At 43.5% G+C, this 22,645-nt stretch overlaps 1 protein-coding gene across 1 annotated transcript in view; it reads right to left on the reverse strand.

Annotated features, from left to right (window-relative positions):
• Positions 1-4,960: 4,960 nt before the first annotated feature.
• KYNU (kynureninase) overlaps positions 4,961-22,645 on the reverse strand; it is a 178,503-nt gene continuing 160,818 nt past the window's right edge. The window contains exons 13-14 of the mRNA XM_082262168.1: positions 7,512-7,742; positions 4,961-5,271 (exon numbers count right to left, since the gene is read on the reverse strand). Coding sequence (XP_082118294.1) covers positions 5,152-5,271; positions 7,512-7,742 — 351 coding nt within the window. The 3' untranslated portion in view covers positions 4,961-5,151. The remainder of the gene's footprint in view (positions 5,272-7,511; positions 7,743-22,645) is intronic.

Raw genomic sequence — 22,645 nt, forward strand, 5'->3', positions numbered from 1 at the left:
CAGCAATTGGAGCCACCTGCCTCGTGCATCAGAGTCGCCGCTGCCGAGTGGGGGCGGGAGCGTGCCGCCGCCTTCCGGAGATGAAGGGGTTAAGTGAGGCATATGGAGACACACTCAGCTGTCAGGGAAAACTGGTAAAATGTGACCAGAGATGACTCATCTGTGGCAGTTTCTGTGAATGGTGAACTTTTGATTGGGTGACATGTGAACATCACCAGGATGAGGCAACCAAAAACAAGACATGTATGTATGGGGTGGTGAAAGTTGCTAGCTAAGTTACATGTGTGTAGAGTTCATTCGGACTACACAGGATTTGATATTAGCCAACAGTTTGTGGAGCACTTGCTAAAATGCATACCCACATTTCACACTGTATTTACAGGAACATGTACAAATGCAGGAAGCCCACTGTGTATAGAATCAGGATTTGACGTGTGTTCTGAGGATCACCAAACACAAAATTCCAACACTACATCCCCCTAAACCCTGGGAACACCACGACATCGCCCACACTTACCTTGCAAATCAGCAACATCGCCTCATAATAAAAAAAAAAGTGATCTTACCATGGTAACTTTCTGACAACTCTGAGCAGCACAAATAATTGCAAGTGCGTCCGAATGTCCTTCCACACACGAGGATGCATTTCTAGGCCAGGAGCTGGCCAGGGCAACCAGTTGTGGGCCATTGCAAAAAGATATGCACAATCGCCAGGGTTATTTTTCAAGGGGAACACAGTGCTGGCACCTCCAGAACTGAATGTATGTAATAGCAGGTGCTGGGGTGTGCTGGAGGGTCTATTGATGCTGGCTGATGAGGGAACTATTGTTGCTGGAGGGATCTATTTTTGTGTAGGAAGGGAGGGGGTCTATTGTTGCTGGGGAATTCTTCTGTTTCTTGTGAGGGGTCTATTGTTCCTGGGGTGGGTCTTATGTTGCTGGGGGTTAGTTGTTGATAGGAGGGATGTACTGTTGAGGATGGGTCTTTTTTGTTGCTGGCTGCTGTAGGGTCTATTGATGCTGGCTACTGAGGAACCTTTTGTTGCTGGAAGGGATCTATTTTTGCGGGGAGGGGGGGGGGGCTATTGTTGCTGGCAAGGTCTATTGTTGCTGGTAGGGACCTATTGTTTTATTTTTTTTTCCTGTTTTGTTTGTTTCCTGAAACAAAAATGCCTAACTAAAGTGACAGACGATTTTATTAATTCAGTGTATGTTCTAGTCACTAGGTGATGTTTTATGGATGTCACTTTAGATCTGAATACTGTATTACATATCAGTTCTATTATGTAATTAAAATGTTAAATTGAAGCACAGTTCTCTGAACGTATGGTCTGGGGGGGGCTTTCCTCTTTTGGCTATCCAAGATCCAGATTATTTTCATTTGATATCCGGTGTCGGACATTTGAGACATAGACCGGCTAATATCACTGCTATTGCTGTTTGATGATTATCCTTTTAGATGCTTTGGCAGTATGTCCGTATTTACACATATACTCCCCGATGTGTGTAGCTGGCTTTGTTTAGCTGATGTATAGCTATATACTGTATCTTGCATTACTGATACGTTCATGGTCTGTTGCTGTCTTATCTGTGAGCTCCAATGATTCGATGCTGTCCCGCTCTGCAGACTGTTGTGCCTGTACTGGTTGCCGGCTGCTGCAGGGGTTAAGCAATTGAAGAGGAGGGAGATAAAAGAAGGTGACGGTGCCGCACGCCCACACCCTCGGTAGAAGTCAGTTTGATGACGAAACATGTCAGGCCGTGAGCGCGCGGCCACCCCAACTTCAGCATTGTGACGAGCTGCAGAGAACTTACCCGTACATCCTCCCTAGGCTGACGAGCTGAGGAGGAGCGGTGAGCTTCCCGGCAGCGCTACTGCTGCTGTTATCGGATACATTGTATTACATGCCTTTTGTTAGTTTATGTCATGTGAGTGCATAGAGTGGGGGGATTCTGTGGGTTGATTAATCAATAAATTATTTTGAACTACTACCCTATGAGCCCTTTATGTTTTGTATCTCACTCTGCACACATTTAGTGGACGAGGCGGGATATGGATTATGTGCCTTTCTCTGGTCTGTGAATGGGGAGATATCGAGATTCAGCAGTTTGGATTTGCCCTTACCTGGTTTGGTCTGACGATACAAAGGCTGTTTTATCATATATCTCTGGTGAGTGAGCATTGCCTTAGGGGTCACGAGGTGTGGTGGAAGCCTTCATCTGCATTCACTTATTGATCCTGTAATTTGAGGACTTTGCTGATTCACAGACTATTTTATATAAAGGGGGTCACACTCTCTATCAGCGCTGCTCATGTGTTGGACTTTTCAAATATTTACTTCTGAAACGATTGATACATTGTTTTTTAAAGAAAAAACAATATCGTGTATACAATTGTGACTGAAATCATATTGTAATTGAATATTAAAAATGACCTTTCCTTTTCAATCTGCAGCTGTTGTAATTTTCTGAAAATGCAATGCAATTTGGCTACCTGGAGGTGTTCTCTACACAGAATGTGGACTGACCACACCCCAGAAACATAATTTCCTGCTTGTGTAATTGGCTCACCAATTTCCCCAGAAGTCTGCCTAAGATACAAGTCAGATTTATGGCATCCCCTGCAACAAAAATGTCATTTTTTGTGAGATACTCCCAATAGGAACACATCTAAAGGGATTCAGGCCCAGCAGATTTCATTAGAGCCCTGCAGCTGCACAGCTGACAGGTAATTGTAAAACCACTCCCATTTGACCCACTCAGTACAGAGGAACAAACAATGATTTATTCTGAATAACAAAAGGTAGGAATCTGTAATAAAGTTTGTTAAAACCCTTGCAATGTACATAGATTACCGGGAGGGGGGGGGGGAGTTTTCTTCTAAAAAAGAAGGGGAGTTATGCTTTAAGTGTCTCAACAGAATCTCATTAGAATGTCTCTTGACTAGAGTTGAGCGGACACCTGGATGTCCGTGTTTGGCGGGTTCGGCCGAACTTGAAAAAAAAGTCCGGGTCCGTGTCCCGGACTTTTTCCGAACTTTACCCGGACACGGAACCCCATTGAAGTCAATGGGGACCCGAACTTTCAGGCACTAAAATGGCTCTAAAAAACCAATGGAAAGGGCTAGAGTGCTGCAAATGGCAGCAAAATGTAGTTAAGAGCATGGCAAGTGCTCTTAAAAAAAATTCCCCTTTAAATTAATGTTTTAATAGCAGATTAGAACAGCAATCTGTAGTGAAATATAGCTGAACGCTGCACACAACAGACTGATAAAAATTTATTTTTTTCTCCCTCCTCCTCAGTGGGCTCAAGTGAGGGTAAAAAGATTGTTCACTGCACCACCCCCCACACAGCAAAATCGATGTAGACTGTCCCTGCCTAACCTCCAGCCTGGCCCTAATATGCTCGATAAGATCGTTCACTGCACAACCCCCCACACAGCAAAATCGATGTAGAACACTGACCCTGCCTAATTTCCAGCCTCGCCCTAAAATGCTCTAATAACTCTCCCTGCCTGCACTCCGACCTGTCCCTGCATTCTTTTCGGACACAATTTTTCACAGAATCACTGTCTGTCCCTAATCAGCAGCCAGCACGTATGATGTGTGCTCTGTCCCTAAACTACAGCAGAATGACGGGGCATGCTGGGGCTCTCGAACTTATAAAGACATGGTCACATGCTTCAGATGGCCAATCACAGCTACTAATACATTAGTAGGCATGGCTGTGATGGCGCACACCAGTTAAACGCTTGTTGATTGGCTGTTGAAAGCCCGCCATTAAAAGCGTGCCATTACATACAAACCCGGAAATAAAATGACCGAACATGGATTTTAAACCCGAACATACAGTAAAGTTTTCGGGTCCGTGTTCGGGTAACAAAAATCCAATTATTCGGTACGAACCCGAATAATACAGTCCGTGTTCGCTCAACACTACTCTTGACGAGAATCTTTGTTAGGCAAAGTGAAGGAGCAAAAGAGATAGAAAAAAGTAGAAGTAGGATGGAAGGGGCAGGGGAAAATGATGTCTTTTTCATTAACAAACTTTTTCAAACAACATTTTTAAAAACGGTGATATGTAATAAGCAGTAAAGCACAGCAACTAATTATGTTTCTACAAAATGAAATCAGATTGGTGGGTGTTAAACTAATTGGATTATATACAGTAACTTACTGCACTTTGGAGATTGCTCTTTGGCTCATTGAATATACTGAATAAAGTTCATATAAGGTATTCTCTATAAATAACACACAATATAAAAATGAGCAAAATAAGGAACTGTATGGGAAAACACTTTATTTCTCTTTTCTGCAAAAAACAATGTTTTATTTAAAGTTTGTTTTAAAGTTAATTGTATCTGTTCTTTAACCATAAATGGGCAGGACAAGTCAGAATAGACTATTTTAAGAATATAATAGGTGATAAACCAGATAATAATAATAATAAAACTGCTGTGAACTGTGTCTGTGCCTTTGCTTGGGAGATTCACCCACTCTCTTTGTTCCGGTGACGATTGCCTCTGGACGTGATGTGAAAAATTCCAAACTTTGCACTTGTTCCAGGAATATAAGGGAAATCCTTTACTAGTGACACTTTTTCCTTTCACTCTGGAGAGATTCCCTCTTATTTCCATGCTGTGTCTCTAAAATCCCAATAAAAATCTCTAAAATCTCACTAAGAGCCGGTTCACACTACTCCGACTCAAAGTTGCCCCGACTTTGGGCGACTTTGAAGTCGCCCGTGCAGCACGACTTCATCGCAGCTTGCAAACGACTTCTCATAATAGAAGTCAATGCAAGTCGCTCCGACTTCGCCCAAAAATAGTGCAGGAACCTATTTCTAAGTCGGAGCGACTTGAGTCGCTCTGATTAGAACAATTCCATTCCACAGCATGGAGCACTACTTGTCAGGCGACCAAGTCGCCTGACAAGTCGGAGTAGTGTGAATCGGCTCTAATGGGACAGAAGTAGCAAAAAATAAACAGACATGGCTTTGTCCATTCCCCATTCTATCCAAAACAGAAAAATATGTTTGCTTTCGATACACTGTAACAAGTACAAAGATGACCTAGACATTTACAAAGACTGGACTTGAATGTAATGGAGACAACTTCAATGCAAATTTTCCTTTCTGTTTCCTGAGGTTCAGATTATTTATGAACAGCATGCAAAGATTCTCCCAAAATTTGAACAAATTTGAAGACATCATGAAAAGAGTTGTAGAGTGGTACTGGTGTCACCCGTAAATGATTGGGCTCCCGCAGATCACACTATAAAACAACAAAGAGAAATAACATAAGACATATGCATGAAATACAATGTTTAACATATGAAAAAAATGTGAATTTGTGCATTCTTAGAAATGCCAGATCACCAGGAAAAAATGGTTTATTCCCAAGCTATGATCCATATTCTATTGACATTGCGCAAGTAAAAATAAAAATAATAAATTAAAGAAAATTGTGTGCCAAATTCAGCAGCCTGCCGTCAATATCTTAAACATAAAAAAAAAAAAAAAAATATGTGCTTGGTGAATGCATGTATTGACAGGATGCAGCAAGCAATCGGTCTAAATAAAAGACTTAAAGCAAAAGCAAAACAAAAAATCCTTTAGACGTGCCAAATACAAAAAAAAAATTCTATAAAAAAATTATACTTATTCAATAAATAAAATGTGCATATATGAAGTGAAAATTAAAAGAAATAGAGACTATTCCTTAAAATGTGTAATAGTGAACAAATAAAAAGTTAATCAAATCCATAGTGAATATTTGCAATCATAAAGATGGCCTTCCAGTACTTCCCTTTGTGGTGTCTCACACCATCAAGCGTCTCAGCGTCATATATATATATAATATATGTGGCCAACTTTATTTTCCCTCTTAGATGAATGATTATCCTAGTAAGGGTATTGTTTTAAAAAGTTGAGACTTCAGATGACCCCCACAAACGATGGCTTTACATTGCCATAGCTAGATACGAAGCCACTCCCCCTCTCTTAGTCCTATTAGACTTTCCCAATAAGGAAGCAGCTAAAGCAAGGGACAATGGCAAGCGATTTCTTCATCGCTGGTTGCAGCCTACTCCTTTCATCGTGTCCAAGTTCCTTGATTGGACTGGGTGTGAGAACGTCAGCCCCTGAAGGTGATGTAAAGGCCAGTGGAACGCAAGCCCGCACTTTCAGGTTTACTAGTAGGATCCGTTCCAACAATGGGTGGAGTGGCCGTAGATGGCGACTGGGGTGGCCACACTTTGCTCAATATGCAAGTGATACAGGGGAATACTGGCAAACAGTGCGACTATACCCCCTATGTAAATCCACTCCTTAAAGGAACAAACAGAATCAAGATACACAGTGGGTACACTGATGGGGTTTTGTAGTCCTGTTGACATATTATAAGAATGTCTAATCTGTAATTTGATGCCTTTTGGAGATTTTTCCATCTTTCCTTGGCTTCTTTATACACATTAATACAAATTTTTACCTGGGGTGCCCACACTTTCGATCCCCACTGTATATCTCGCTCTAGATGATGCCTGTTGCTTTCAAACAGTACAAACAGTATACATCACTAAGGATATGTTAGGGGCAGAACTAAACAATGGGGGCAGTCCCACTTGTAGGTAAATATGTGTGTAGTGGGCATTTGTATCTCTGGCTCTGAGGAAGAGGGTTCTCCCTTGAAATATGTCAATCAACCTATATAGATGCCATCTGACCTCCTTGCAGCATTGGAACAGTCCATGTCCTGGAGGAGATCTATCCATACAATGCTTTGACATGCGTATTGATTACATGCATTTGTGAGTATGATGTATGACACCGTTTGTTTTATCTTTCAATAAATGTTTAATGGATTGCACTAGGTTGGTGGTCCCTTCTCTTGTTTTTATTATGTCTCAGCGTCTTACCAGACATTAATGATCTGAAGATTATAAGAGATCTATAGCACTTAAATCAATAGGTGTCAATGCAGAAGCAATGAATGTCAATGAAGCAGCTTTCACAACCTGCTCAGTGCTCACAAAGCAATCACTGGTAAACCCTTAGAGAACATGAGAAGAAGCTAACATTTGTGTGCATTATTGTATAAAAAAGGTACCCACAATGTGAAAGGATACAACCAAGTCAGCTGGCATGATAATGTCACAGGTCAGGCTCAACTGACGCGTTTCGCTGCAGACAAAACAGAACCCTGTCTGCAATAAAGCACGCCTGGAGGGTCCTGACCTGTGAAATCATCAATCCCGCTGACTGCCTAGCAGTGTGGCGATCAATGCTCAATTCTATCACATTGCTGGAGCTGGGTGTGAAGGGGTTAAATTTACATAAATAAAGTGGAAATAAAATAGATATTTAGAGACTCTTTAAGACGAGTTTCCAGTAAGTTTACTTTTTTGTAAAAAAAAAAAAAAAAAAAAAAAAACTGAATGCCTTTGTTAAGGGAAAAAAACCTATTGACATTGTTAATTGTCAAACACACGGGTGACATTGGACAATATGACGTACCGCGACTCCTCTTTTTTCCAGCTCCTCGTAAACAGCTTTTATGGGCAGCGAGAAAGTCAGGGAGAGCTGACAACCCCGCTCCTCAATGCGAGAAGGCGTGATTATTTTTGCATAAGGTTTCTCGGGTTCAGCAATGTTTTCACTGTAATAATGTTTAATTAAATACTCCAAATAGCCAGTCAGTAAAACAGACTTCTTTCTTAAGGCCTTCATGCTGGTTTGATTGAAAACCTATATATAAAAGAAAAGACATTTGAATTGTAAATTAATACACAACCATTTAAATGACTAAAGTCACAGAAGATAATGCAAAATAAAAACTGTATATTGCTTCACAGTAAAGGCTATATCATGTTGGGTATACATGAGTACCTACACAATTAAAAGGTATATTAGTTATTATCCCGTTTCGTAAAAAAAGAGCTCATGTACATACTGGAGACAGATATTTGCCCTGATCTCCTCACTAGCGCAGACCCCAATAGCTCCAAACCCCTCATTAACTTTGCTACATCTGGGGATAGAAAAATTTCCTCCAAGGTCGCGAGTGGTGATATTGCATGTACTCCTTGCGGCAAAGCTTAACATCACCAAACTCTGGAAAAAATCAGAACCCCCCCATTATCTCCAATACAATAGCAAACCTAAACCTCCAATGCGAGATGGACAGGTTAGTTGCAAAGAAAAAGTAGCCCAGTGGTCTTCTTGGTTTACTCATCCTAAATGCTCTGTGACTATCTTTTCTTATGTTTTACTCTTGTGTATCACTGTTCCATTTTACTAATAGCCCTCCCTTCTCCCCCCGCTATCTGCTCTACTACCATACAACTTAACTTGCTGGTGCATCTCCCCCCCCCACCCTACTTCCCTCCTACCACCCCCCATCCTACTCCCCTCCTACCACCCCCCCATCCCTACACCCTCTACCCCTGACCGGAGCCAACGGTGAAAACTCAAATAATCTGTGTAAGTTCACCATACTCTGAGTTAAGATAACACTTCAACAGAAATGTTCCACCCTGTTTTTGCTTTTTGTTTTTTATGCTCTAGTCAGAACATTTGCCATGTGTAACATTTGTATTCTCTACCCACTTGTTTATTTACTGAAAAATTCAATAAAGAAATATTGAAAATAAAAAAGAGCTCATGTGCGCCCAAAATACAGCCACACAACACTGTCAAGGAACATCCAAACAGAAAAGTCGGTCTTACTGTGTTGTAGCTCTTTAAGTCTTCTTTATTACAATTAGAGTTGAGCGGACACCTGGATGTCCGTGTTCGGCGGGTTCGGCCGAACTTGAAAAAAAAGTCCGGGTCCGTGTCTCAGACTTTTTCCGAACTTTACCCGGACACCGAACCCCATTGAAGTCAACGGGGACCCGAACTTTCAGGCACTAAAATGGCTCTAAAACACCAATGGAAAGGGCTAGAGTGCTGCAAATGTGGTGTATATATACCCGTATACACAAGTTCAGATGTTTAGCCTGCCTCCAAAAACCCCAAAAAAATGCCTGCAACAACACACGTGGGCGTTTTTTTTTTTTTTTTGACGCTAGCGTTTTTTTGGGTTCTTTGGAGGCAGGCAAAACATCTGAACTTGTGTATAGTGGTATATATACACACATACTTATATGTATATACACACCTAGACATATATAGGTGTGATAGTAGCAGAAATATATGCTTGCGCTAATGAAATCATTTACACTAATATGGTTATGCTCCTATAACACCTATATATGTCTAAGTGTAAAATACATATAAGTATGTGTGTGTACACAAGTTCAGATGTTTTGCCTGCCTCCAAAAACCCCCAAAAAATGCCTGCAACAACACACCTGGGCGTTTTTTTTTTTGACGCTAGCTTTTTTTGGGCATTTTTTGGGGTTCCTTGGAGGCAGGCAAAACATCTGAACTTGTGTATAGTGGTATACACAAGTTCATATGTTTCGCCTGCCTCCAAAGAACCCAAAAAAATGCCCAAAAAGAAGCCAAATCCCTGCAGCGAAGGTGACACAAGAGAAACTAGCTTTTCTCTATAGCGGTCACCCTGCTATGGAAGGGTTTGGTCACCCTGCCATAGCAGTCAGTGTCAGTTCACCCTACACTACATTACGGTCACCCTGACACTTCACACTTTCCCTACAGAAACTGAATTTTTGCATTTAACTAAAGTGTAAAGGAGCACTCTAACTACACTAGATATCCCTTTCCTCACACTAATAAATGCTAAATGACACTTTTAAAGTAAATTTAACAGAACTGCTTCCACTCTCTTCCATGTCCTGTATAACAATGCTAGGAATTTGGTGGGGGCTATCTTATATACTGGGGGGGGGGCGTATTCACTAATGATTGGTCTAGGGACCCCCTAGTCACTCCAATCACATTCCTAGCATTCTCCTGCCCACTCAATTGGCTTTTGCTAATGGTTCTGGTCCAATCACGGGCTTTTAAAGCCCATTTCCTGTCCCATTGCATTTTGGTCGGTTCTGGTTGTCGAATTCCGAACTTTTTGGGCAAAAAGTTCTAAATTCGGCCGAACCTCGAACACCCAATGTTCGGGCCGAACCGATGGTCGACCCAAACCGTTCGATCATCCCTAGTGCTGATCACAAGTACTCTCCCAAGAAAAAAAAAATGCTCTCTAGCAATACACACCAAGCTGAGCATGTGCAGCCTGTCCCCTGGCTTTGTAAATATCAGGAAATATATAAGAGTCAGTGGAAGAAGGAGATGATCAGAGAAGACAGGATCGAAAAGCCTTTTTACACAATGAAGAAAACTAACCCCTTAGGTTCCACAGTGAGTATACCAAGCACGCTTTACTGCAGATTGTTTTTACTGTTGTGGGTATAGTAACACTTTAAATTGTTGATTCAGTAAAAAAAAAAACAAAGCAGCAATAGACTATGGAAGGGTTAGTGCCGGTTCACACTAATACGACTTGTCAGGCGACTTGTCAGCCTGACAAGTCGCGCACCGCCGTGGTCCATTGTGTAGTACAGGAACGGTGCTAATAGGAGCGAAACAAGTCGCTCCGACTTAGAAAAAGGGTCCTGTACTACTTCGGGGCGACCTGGGATGACTTGCATAGACATTCATTTTATGAAGTCCGTGCAAGTCGCGCCGAAGTCGCGGTGCACGCGACTTCACAGGTCGCCCCCGAAGTCGTGCCGCTGCAGTGTGAACCGGCACTTAGAATGTTTTCTTTTTTTATTTTGTTTTCTGAGTTTTTGCTGGGGAAACTTTCTCTCATTTGTTTTTTTTTTGCTGTGCTCCAGGCCAGAGTTAGAGAAATCTCTTTGGGGTCACAGGTACCAAAAAAAAAATCAGTTTTATACAAAAGTAAAAGAAGAAACAGAAATCAATTTAAACTCTCCTACACTTTCTAAATGTAGTCAACAAGAACACCAGAGGGTAGTTTTAGGAGTATTCTGGGGGTTGTCTTTCCAAGAACGCCTTACCCTAGAGTTCTGTTCATTTGAAAGGATTTTCCTGTCCTGTTAAAGTTGACTGGTCATTAAATGTCACACTTTACATGAATCAATTGGGCAAAACATTACCAAATCACATTATTCTTTTTGGAAAATAATACTTCCCACGGAAAAAAAAAACACTATTTCTGAGGTTCATTGTGTGGCCTAAACTCTCTTAATCACTCATTCTATAGGTCTTGCCTCTATAGCATCTACTACGACTACAAGATGTTAAACTTGGAGTTTAAATGATATGGTGACAAAGCTAATCACTTCTTTAGTACTGAAGGCTGATTCACATTATTGCATTGCGGTAAAACAGGCATTTTACTGTACGTTGCAAAAAGAAGGCCGAGTATCAAACTAATTTTCGACCCAATTGCGAGCCCAGCCCTGACAAAATTAGAGGAAATCTCCCTAAAGTGAAGAAATGCCCATCTCAGACAGATGCTGCCGGAACATCTGCCTGCATTGGATGATTTCCCCTTATGTCTTTCTCTGGAGACAAAAATATCAGGTCACATGCCCTCAATAGAAATTGGACCTTGCCAGGGGGAATTCCCCTGGCAAAGCACCTTATCTCCATGTTGATAAAGACAAGGACCTCTTCCCCACAACCCTGGCCTAGTGGCTGTGAGGGCCTGTGGGCAGGGGGCTTATTAATGTCTGGAAGATAAAGGGTCCTCCAGATACCCCCCAAGAGTATCCCTACTCAATCACAAAAACAAATGTAAACCTTAAATAATGACACCGCACTTTCTGACAAGTCCTCAATTTAGAATAGAACTCCCCCAAAGGTCCCACAGTGTACATCTATTAATTTCAATCATGTCATTCAGCGACGTGGGTCCACATCAATCATGCAATCAGGATGAATGACACCTGCTAAACTGCCGAAAGAAAGAATTGACCATTTGCTCCTGTCGCTCAAATGTGGCCAATGACATCTCCTAAAGGCAAACACAAAGGTGGTGCCTCCTAGGTGATGTGATTGACCAAATGATGAACACCAAAACAGCTAAAATTCAGTTCTATCTAGTATTGAAGACATTTTGCAGCTTATATAAGCCACTTCTTCAGTACTATTCAGTTGCAGAAACACACTACAGCATGTACTGTATATCCACATGGGTAACTCAAACATCAAATGGAAAATGTGCTTGCATCTGTAGCACCCCATCAATGTCTGCACCTTGATTGCAGACTGTAGGTGCCATATTTACTCCCAAGCATGGAAAGTTTAGATATGGGGATTGATTTACTAAAGGCAAATAGGCTGTTCACTTTGCAAGAAAAGTTGCACTTTACAAGTAAATTTCACCCAGAGCTTAGTGAAATTTAGTTTTGCAGAGATTACCCAATCTCGTTCAAGTAAAAGAGAAAAAGGCATTTTGGCTTGCATATGATTTGATGATGGAAGTCAGTAGCCTTACACCATTCACTAAGTTCTGGGGAAAATTCCCTTGCAAAGCGCAGCTTCCCTTGCAAAGCAAACAGCCTATTTATTTTAGTAAATCTATCCAAAGGTGTTTATACTTTTTACTTGCCTAGTGCCTACTATTTTCCCTGACAATACTCAGAACTGTGTGTTAGGTCACTCTGCAGCTACACACCTGCCTTAAGTCAGTAATTCCCAACATTCCAGTGTGAGTTTACTGTCTGTTTTCAACTTTTTGGTCTATCCAAGCTTCAACCTGCACTTCAGCTTGTACTGTATTTTGGTTCTGCCCACACAAGCTGGGCTAAAATTATTTGGGCAAATTGCCTCGTCTATGCATTGGGACAAAACCCAATGGATAATGTGTAAATAGTTCTAAGGGGGCACACAGTGGCCACCAGTGTAAGGGGCACTTCTTCGGTTATTGTTAATGTAAGAAGGCCTTTTTCAACCAACGTGCAATATAAGAGGGAGTAGTTCAATGCTTCTGCACTCTGTAGGTCATGCTGTATATGAAATGTGCTACACTTTGTACATTAAGCTACAGTTTACATACTCTGGATCACTGCACTCAGAAAGCAGTGCTATAAAGATACATCCATTTGACTGCTGCCCCTTATACAAAATTCTATATATTACAAACTCGAGAACACTGTACGCTGAACTAAGCTACACATTACATAATCTGACCTCTTCAACCTGCTGTAGATTACTGCTCATTTTAACCACTTAAGCCCCGGAAGATTTTACCCCCTTCCTGACCAGGGGGTATTTTGCGATTCGGCACTGCGTGACTTTAACGGACAATTGCGCGGTCGTGCGACACTGTACCTAAACGAATTTGGCGTCCTTTTTTCCCCACAAACAGAGCTTTCTTTTGGTGGTATTTGATCACCTGTGAGATTTTTTGATCACGCGCTATAAACAAAAAAAGAGCGTCAATTTTGCAAAAATAGCAATATTTTTCACATTTTTTTTATATGAAATTCCCCCCCAAAAAAATGTAAAAATCAAAATTTTTTAACATTTTCGGCCAATTTGTTTTATGCTACCTATGTTTGGTAAAAAAAAAATCGCAAAAAGCGTATTTTGATTGGTTTGCGCAAAAGTTATCGCGTTTACTAACAAAGGGAAAGATTTTTGTCATTTTTGTTGTTTTTTTTTTAACGCGTAATGGCGGCGATCTGCGATTTTTTTTGCGGTACTGCGACATTGGGGCGGACAGATCGGACCCTTGACTGACATTTGTGACACTTTTGGGGGTCCCAGTGACATTTCTGCAGTAATCAGTGCTATACATATGCACTGTTACTGTAAAAATACACTGGTAGTGAAGGGGTTAACTTTATTTGGGAGGGAGGGGCTGTGTGTGTCCCTAGGGGCGTGCTTTCTACTGTGATTGGCTGTGGCTTCAGCTGTAAGGACACTGATCAACGGATCTACATACTAGATCCGTGTGATCAGTGTCTTTACAGCGAGGAGAATGACAGGTCGCTTGTTTACACAAGCTGCCTGACATTCTCCCTCTCCCCCACCGATCGCCGAGTGACCGGCGGACATCGGGTCCGCTGGTCACACGCGCGGGGGGGTCCGTGACCACACGGGAGCGCGCCTCCGGCGGCGCGCGCTCGCTCCCTAGACCCTCACAAGCAAGCGACGTAGACCTACGTTAGTTTGCCTGTGAGGGGCTGACCGCCGACGTAGATAGTGCGGCGGTCGGCAAGTGGTTAAACTGTTCTGTATTTTATATGAAGTGAACCACTGCTTTCCATTATATATATATATATATTGTGATATGGGGGGACAATCAGCTCAGCGATAGATGCGTTTCTCCAGTGATTCACTGCAGTCAGGTATACATTTTAAGGGCATGGCAGCCCACTTTTATTAAAAGGCAAACGTAAACAATAAGGAAAGTCCATAACAGTTTCCCACGCAGGGGTTCTTCGCCAGTAAGTACAAAACAAAATACTAGCCCACCTGGCTCTCTCGCTCTCGTGCAGTCTTCCTCAGCACTTTATGCTGGTCCCCAGACCATGGACTCCTCGAAGCTAACCGCTTCACTGTGGCCTTGGTCCTCAGGCCGTCTCCTATCTCACGCACGCACACACACACATATGTGCTCCGGCTGCCACCTGCAGCCACTGACTCCCGGAGAGTATCGGAGTCCTCCTGACTCCCCACGAACAGACCTCCTGTCTGCTGGCTGACACAGTCTCCAACTGGGAGCCCTGATGTCTTCCTAGACCTTCATTATAAGAACTGTGTGCACCTGACTCTGAGCACACACCCTGCTGGTCATTAATAAAACATGGACACAGAGTTGGAGATTCCATCCCACCCAAGACACTTTGAAATCTCCAAACTACAGAGCCCCTTTCAGGTAAACCAAAACCTGGAGAAAGCTGAAAGAGCAGTCTTCTCCACTGCACATCTATGCGCTGTAGTCTTGCACCGAGCCAATGTGCACACTCTGTGTCCTTTAAACATCCACTTTCACCGTGACCTGTCACAATATATATATATATATATATATATATATATATATATACATATACATATATACATATATATAGCTTTATGTTGTAAAGGTCTGGACTGTTGCATTGTTATTTCTTTATTATATATACTATGGACCACTGTAATCTCAATGCTATGTAGTTTGAAAGTTGCAGCCCTTCAAAGTGAACAGATATGGCTTCCTCATCAGATCCTGAGATATGATTGGCCCAAGTGCCATATACAGTATATGGAATTACTGCCCTTGATCTGATGTTTCCGGAGATCACAATTGTGGGATGATCTCTGTTTGCGTGCATCCGTGACTGACACGTGCGTACCCCTTTGAGCGCATACACAGGAGGACAGGGGACACTTAAATTAAAAAAAATGTTATTATTAATTTACTTTATTTTTTTATTTTTATCACTTTTAATGTGGTCACAAGGAATTTAAACATCCTTGTGACAGCAATAGACATGTTATAGGCTCTCTTTATGAATAGCTTTGGGGTCTAGAAGACCCCAAATCCCTCCTCTGCACTTGAAAGCATTTAAAACACTGATATCTGTGTTTTTTGAATGCTTTACATTTTTAAAAACTGACTGCGGTGGGTTCACCGAGTAGTGATGTTATGTCATCGCTTCTAGTTTATGGTTACGAACAGGCGGTCAAAGCCGATCCCAGCTTTGCTGCTCAGCTCAGGTCTCGGGAGACCCCGAAAGAGCTAAGGAAGGAGGCAGGAATACCCTTCCACTGCTTGTAAAAGCAATCGAGCGGCACATAAGCCACTCCGATTCCTATAACAACAGAGTCGACCGCCTGCTCTAAAAAACAATATTGAGGTGATGTCCGGAGCTGCAGGCATCATCCTGGTAAAACCACTAAAAGAACAGGGAGTGGTCAAAGAGCCACCTCTGCCCTTCTGCCTGGGGGTGGTGCCCCCCCCCAAAAAAAAAAAAAAAAAATAATGCTGCTTAAGGCAAACCCCTTGTTTGCCTTGCAGAAGACTACACCCCTGATGCTGTGCCATACTCTACATACTCAAACTAGTGAACTGTGAACTCTGTACATTATGTTGTATGACTCCTGAGTTCTGTAGAATGTGCATTCCAGAACCACTAAGATTGTTTTCATTTTTTTTAGGAATTCATGATTTCATTACAATCAGACAAGCACACCTTTGCTAGTAAAAAAAAACATAAGAAAATATATTAAAAAAAAAAAACACTCCTTACATGGAAGATGTATATAAATGTATTTACATCATGGTATATATCTTTCTTTTAATGAAGAAAAAAAATATATAAATATATATAGGAACGCAAACTGTGAGATCCATTGCCTATTCCTGAATGTTTTTCTTTGCAGCCCTAAAGTACTGTACGATCTTCTCTGTTGATTGCATCGGGAGCTGGGACCTAGGCAAGCGATGGCGAGATCCATTCTGCAGAGGTTCTACAGCAGCAATTAGCAACTGCCGTGCCAAAAAGGGTAAAAATCGTCCATAAAAAAGAGAATCACTGAGCGCTTAACTCTCATTGTCAAAGGCTCCCCACCGCGGGTTTAATGACAGAGACACATAGCAGCGATGTAGTGACATAAGTTCATAAACTGAAAACCCTGTAGCCTAACTGTGATGAGCTGCAGCTTAAAAAAAATATGATTTTTATAGAGCCTTTTTACAGTGAGGTACTTTGCACAAATGATCCCCTGGTGAGGAGTTTTCTATCTGTACTTGGATTCCCAGGTCAAATTTGCCTAATTTAGCAGCTAAAATTCATGCAGAAAGCTTTCAGGTTTCAGCTTAACAGCTTCTGTTGTTACAGATGAAGCATTAAGTTGCAATGTAGAAAATTATACAAACAATCAGTGCTCAGGAACAATATAAATGGCTTCTCTCTAAATGCGTTTTAAACTGAGCTTCTAGAGTGGAGAAAGTTAATTTGTTCTGTTGTGTCCTTGGAATTTGTGTTGTGACTCTGTAGAGACATACGTGTAAGGGAACATGCAGCAATGACACCTGCCAACAGGCAGAGAGGGATATTTATGAGTGAGCAGGGTGCCTTCATCTGCACAAAAAATAAAAAAAGGAAAGCTTTTAAAAAGAAATACCAAACGAAAAAAGATGTAGAAAGAATGAGAACTTTGCTAGAAAGCAGTGGTGGCTGGTGCTCCATGGGCCGGGGGGGGGGGCGAACAGACCACACTATACCCCCCCCCCCCCCCAGGACCACAACAGCCCGCACACCATACCCACCCACCACCCCCCCGGTCGCCGGCTCACTCACCCTGCCTGGACATGTGGAGGGAGGGAAGGCAGCGGCAACAGCGGCAACAGCAGCGGCAACAGCAGCGGCGGCGGCTTCTTCCCCCTCAGTCTCCTGCGTCTCCTCCTTCCTCCTCCATGGCCAATGGCATGGCTTCTCCTTTCAGGCCAATCAGGAAACGGGTCTCAGGATGAGGATCCGTGTGACAATAGCGAATATTAATTCGCTATTGTCACACAACTGGGTGGACTCGGAGCGCAGTGCTCTGCTCCCCCAGCCCACCCTTTTTTGAAGCCTATTAGAGCCTCTGGCTCTAATCATTTGCTTAAAACAAAAAAAAACCATTGAACTCCATGTGTCTGGCGCTCTGCATGTAGATTAGAGGGCTGTACACATTGATAAGGGGGGCAGCGCCCCTGTGCTCCCAATGGATGGGCCGCCCCTGCTAGAAAGCAATTATGAACATTGTTATTGGGCATTTCCTTTCCATGTTCCTTTTGATGGGCTATAATGAGGACAGCTTTCTTCCTTTTTTTTTTTTTTTTTTACATTATGTACTCCCATCAGGGCTGGGACAAAGGGAGGGCAGGAGGGGTTACTGTCCTGGGCACTGTGGTTTCACTTGTGGTGCAGGGGCACCACAAGGAGATTGGGGGGAGGGGATTTGTGCTGGGAGGGGGAATTTAAGGGGGGGGGGTGGCAGGAGGTAAGAATTGTTCTAGGAGGGGCAGTTTGGGGAGGTGTGCTAGGAGTGGTGATTTGGGGGAGATTTGTGTTGAGAGGAGAGATGGGGGAAGAAGATATGTGCTAGGAGGGGGGATTTGGGTTTCTTCTTGCTAGAAAAGATAATATGGTGTGTGGGGGGGGGGGGTTGTTCTACAAAAGGAATTTTTTTGTGAGGGGGACTTGTGTTAGTAAGGGTGTTTGGGGAGCATTTGTGATAAGAGAGGACATGGGGGGGGTTGTGTTAGGATTGTGGGCGGGAAACTTGGGCTGGGAGGGGGGATTAAAGTGGGGGGGGATTTGTGCTTGGAGGGGTAATTTGAGGGGTAAAGGATTTGTGCTAGGAAGGGGGATTTTTTTGGGGAGAGGGGGGGTTGCGCTGTGGAATGAGAAGATTTGAGCGGGGGGGGGGGTAGGTGGATTTGTACTGGGAGGAGGAGGAATTTATGCTTAGGGGGTAGGAATACAGATTGGTGCTTGATTTTTTTTTTTTTTTTTTTGGGGGGGGGGGATTTTTTGCTGACACAAAATGATCATATATCTGGGGGTGCAATTTGGCATATTCGCACTGGGCTCTAGATGACCTTGCCCCAGCATTTATTTTCATATCCAGCCAATGGATGGAGCAGATTTTATTTTCACATATTTTCCAGCCTCAATCCAATTGTTGCAAAAAATTGGGGTTTTGAATTAACATAAATCCTTTTTGTTGGAACAAATTAGGGGACAAAGATTTCAGGTACATAGTGTTATGCTATCCTTGAGAGATTCAACACTCACAATTAGGGATGGGCCTGAACACACCTCTGCTCAACTGGCAGCAGAACTCCCAAACGGGAAATGTTCTAACACGAACGGCAAACCCCATTGAAGTCTATGGGAGCCGAACAGAAAGAATCATAAGTGCTCATTTTGAAGGCTTATATGCAAGTAATTGCCAATAAAAGGGGTCGGGGGGGGGGGGGGTCTGGGCACTGCCCTGGGGGACATGTATCAATAAAAGAAAATTGTTTCTTCAGGAGAAGTAATTTTATTTATGCTTAAAGTGAAACAATAAAAATGATAAATTACTTTAAACATAGTGCCTGGGAGTTCCCTTAATGTGCCTGCAAAGTGGCACCTCTGTAACATGCATAGAACATGCTGCAGCAAAAAATTACATTTCTAATGAAAACGAGTCAAATCACATTTAAAATGACTTGCAGTTACAATTGCCAGCACCCGGCTATTGAGAAAATAAAGAAATAAATGGCATGGCCCCCCCCCCCCATCCCCTCAGTCCATACCAGATCCTTTGGGATCTGCAGGAAAACCCCATGTCAAAATTTAAAAAAAAGTTGCCCCCCAAAATCCATACCAGACCTTTATTGGGGAAAGGAAGCCAGGCAGGTCAGGGAAGAAGAAGGGGGCTGACCCATACCAGGCCGCTTGCCCTCAACATGGGGGCACCTTGTCCCCCTGTTGATGGTGGCAAGGGCCTCTTCTAGTGGCGGCCGGTGCGTTGGGGGCACAGGGGCGCTGCCCCCCCATCCATGCGTCCGGCCCTCTAATTTACATGCGGGGCGCCGGACGCATGGAGTTCAATGGGGTTTTTTTTTCTGCTAAAGCATGTGATTAGAGCCAGAGGCTCTAATAGGCTTCAGAAAAGGGTGGACCCGGGGCGCAGAGCAGTGCGCCCTGAGCCCACCCATTGTTTGTCAATAACAAATGGATATTCGCTATTGTCACACGGATCCTCCTCCTGGCCAATCAGGAAGCAGGTCCAAGACCCGTTTCCTGATTGGCCGAAAGGCGAACCTTTGCCATTGGCCAAGGAGGAGGACTCGGGAGACGCGGAGGACTGAGGAGAAGCCGCCGCTGCATCAGGTAAGTGCACTGGTCTCTCTGCACGCTGGTCACTTTACATTGATGGGGGCACCCTGTGGTCACTCTACATTGATGGGGGCAGGCTGTGGTCACTCTACATTGAAGGGGGCACGCTGTGGTCACTCTACATTGATGGGGGCATTCTGTGGTCACTCTGTATTGAAGGGGGCATGCTATGGTCACTCTACATTGAAGGGGCACGCTTTGGTCACTCTGCATTGAAGGGGGCACGCTGTGGTCACTCTGCATTGATGGGGGCACGCTGTGGTCTCTCTACATTGATGGGGGCACCCTGTGGTCACTCTGCATTGATGGGGGCATCCTGTGGTCACTCTGCATTGATGGGGGCATGCTGTGGTCACTCTGCATTAAAGGGGGCATGCTGTGGTCACTCTGCATTGAAGGGGGCACAATGTGGTCACTCTGCATTGAAGGGGGCATGCTGTGGTCACTCTACGTTGATGGGGGCACCCTGTGGTCACTCTACATCGATGGGGGCACGCTGTGGTCACTCTACATTGATGGGGGCACGCTGTGGTCACTCTACATTGATGGGGGCATGCTGTGGTCACTCTACATTGAAGGGGGCATGCTGTGGTCACTCTACATTGCAGGGGGCACCCTGTGGTCACTCTACATTGATGGGGGCACCCTGTGGTCACTCTACATTGATGGGAGCACCCTGTGGTCACTCTACATTGATGGGGGCACGCTGTGGTCACTTTACATTGATGGGGGCACGCTGTGGTCACTCTACATTGATGGGGGCACGCTGTGGTCACTTTACATTGATGGGGGCACGCTGTGGTCACTCTACATTGATGGGGGCACGCTGTGGTCACTCTGCATTGATGGGGGCACGCTGTGGTCACTCTGCATTGAAGGGGGTACGCTGTGGTCACTCTGCATTGAAGGGGGCATGCTGTGGTCACTCTGCATTTAAGAGGGCACACTTTATATACTGAAGGCCCCTTTCACACTTTTGTGACCTCAAAGTGATGCAATTTTTTGCCGCAAAGCAATGCCTATTACATTTTTCTGTTCCCCCCCCCCCCCAAAAAAAAAACATCCGCCACTGGCCTCTTCCCAACATCCCTGGGCTGTGGTTGTCGGGTTCTGCGGGTGGGGGTGCTTATCAGAATCTGACATTACGGACTAGTGCATGCTGGTCATGAGAAGTCACGTAAGGGGGGTGCCAGTAGGTGACATAGCTAGGTGCCAGTAAACTCTTGTCCTTAATGCAGTTTTGTGCTTTCAGAGAAATACCAATAAACTCAGCTGCCTGTAAACTCCTCTAAACGACTCTGTGTACATGGACACATAGGATAACAAAGGAGAGTTCAGGGGCTTCAGAAAAAATACCCAACTGCTCCTAAACATCAATTCAGCAGCTTTAGTATACATGAGGCCTTACTGCCAGCATGTCTGTTTTGTTATCAAGCAGTCGAGTCAAAAATCCCATTTCCTTAATAGCACATCCTGTATGAAAGCCTTCACTAAAGGTAAATGGTTTCTGGAAAAGAACAGGAGATATAAACCTTGATAGTGCTCAAGACCAAAATATGATTCAGACCAGACTGAAGAAAAGACAGGTTTCATCCCAAAGGAGAAATTCCTGGGATGGAATTTCTGGTCTTGCTCCGAGAGAAATACAATTTGCAAGTGTGATGGTAGACTTTGTGAAGTTGATTTCCCAGCTTTCCCATAATGACTGAATCTGATTGGTCCCTGTTCCTCAGAAGCTAGTTTATAACAATAAATTGGGAATGTTGCATGCCCACAGCATAGCGTAGGTCGGGTTGATGCGATGGAAGATGTGGACATGCAAATAGGCATCCTTGATGTTCAGTGTCCAGGAGGTCTCCCAGTTGGAGAGAAGCAATGACAGACTGGGCAGATACCATACAGATTTTTTGTACCTGGAGGAAGATGTTGAGACCCTTTAGATCCAATATGGGATAAAAGCCCCCTTTTGTTTTGGGGACGCTGCACAAGTTTGAATAGAAAATATGAAATATTTAATTTTCTGGGACAATGGCTATGACCACTTGAGAGAGGAGCTGCATTGAAGAAACGTAAAGGTCTGCCAATCTTTGCAGGATGTTGGCAAGTTTGATAACGAAGTATGATGGAAGCAGAGTTTGTGGCTCCTTGATGCAATGTTCTGGACTTGAGCGTCTGAAATGTCCTGGGTCCAGATGGCCACAAAGGCCAACTAACATCTCCCAACTCTGAGAAGAGGGGGAATTACCACATTGTAAGGAGGACTTGCTCTCAAAATTGGGAGACATGGGGGGGGGGGGGAACCAGCACTCATGACAGAACTGAGATCCAGACTTTGCCTTGGACCTGCAGGTCTGAGAGAAACTAAACTCCTTTTAGCCTCAGACGTAGAGGGTTCCTCAGATTGAGATTTTGCCTTTTTTTCTGGGATATTGTTACTCCCCGGAGACTTCCTTAATTAAATTGTCCAGAGATTCACCAAAGAGGTATTCACCATCAGGACATATGCACGTTCTTCTGTTACTGATGCTCCACAGACCAATATTCGAGTCAAAGAGTCCTTCGCATATTATTTACCAAGAGGAGGCTCATTCTGGATATTTGCCATATATCAGGTAGCCCATCAATATAATAGAATAGGGCTACAAATAAGAGCTACAGTTGCTGGGGGACAGAAGGATCCATCAGGATAGATTTACTACAGCTCCAAGCCTCATCTATGTATCAACTAAGTTTCTTATATATACATGATAAGGGGCTTAATATTTTTTGTGTAACAGAGAGAAAACAAACCTTTTTGTTTTTCTCAGAATCTTATTAAGTCCTATCTTGGGTCCTGAAGAAGGGAGGCTTTCT

This window comes from Pelophylax lessonae (assembly GCF_965119305.1).
Source record: "Pelophylax lessonae genome assembly, chromosome: 6".
NCBI lineage: Eukaryota > Metazoa > Chordata > Amphibia > Anura > Ranidae > Pelophylax > Pelophylax lessonae.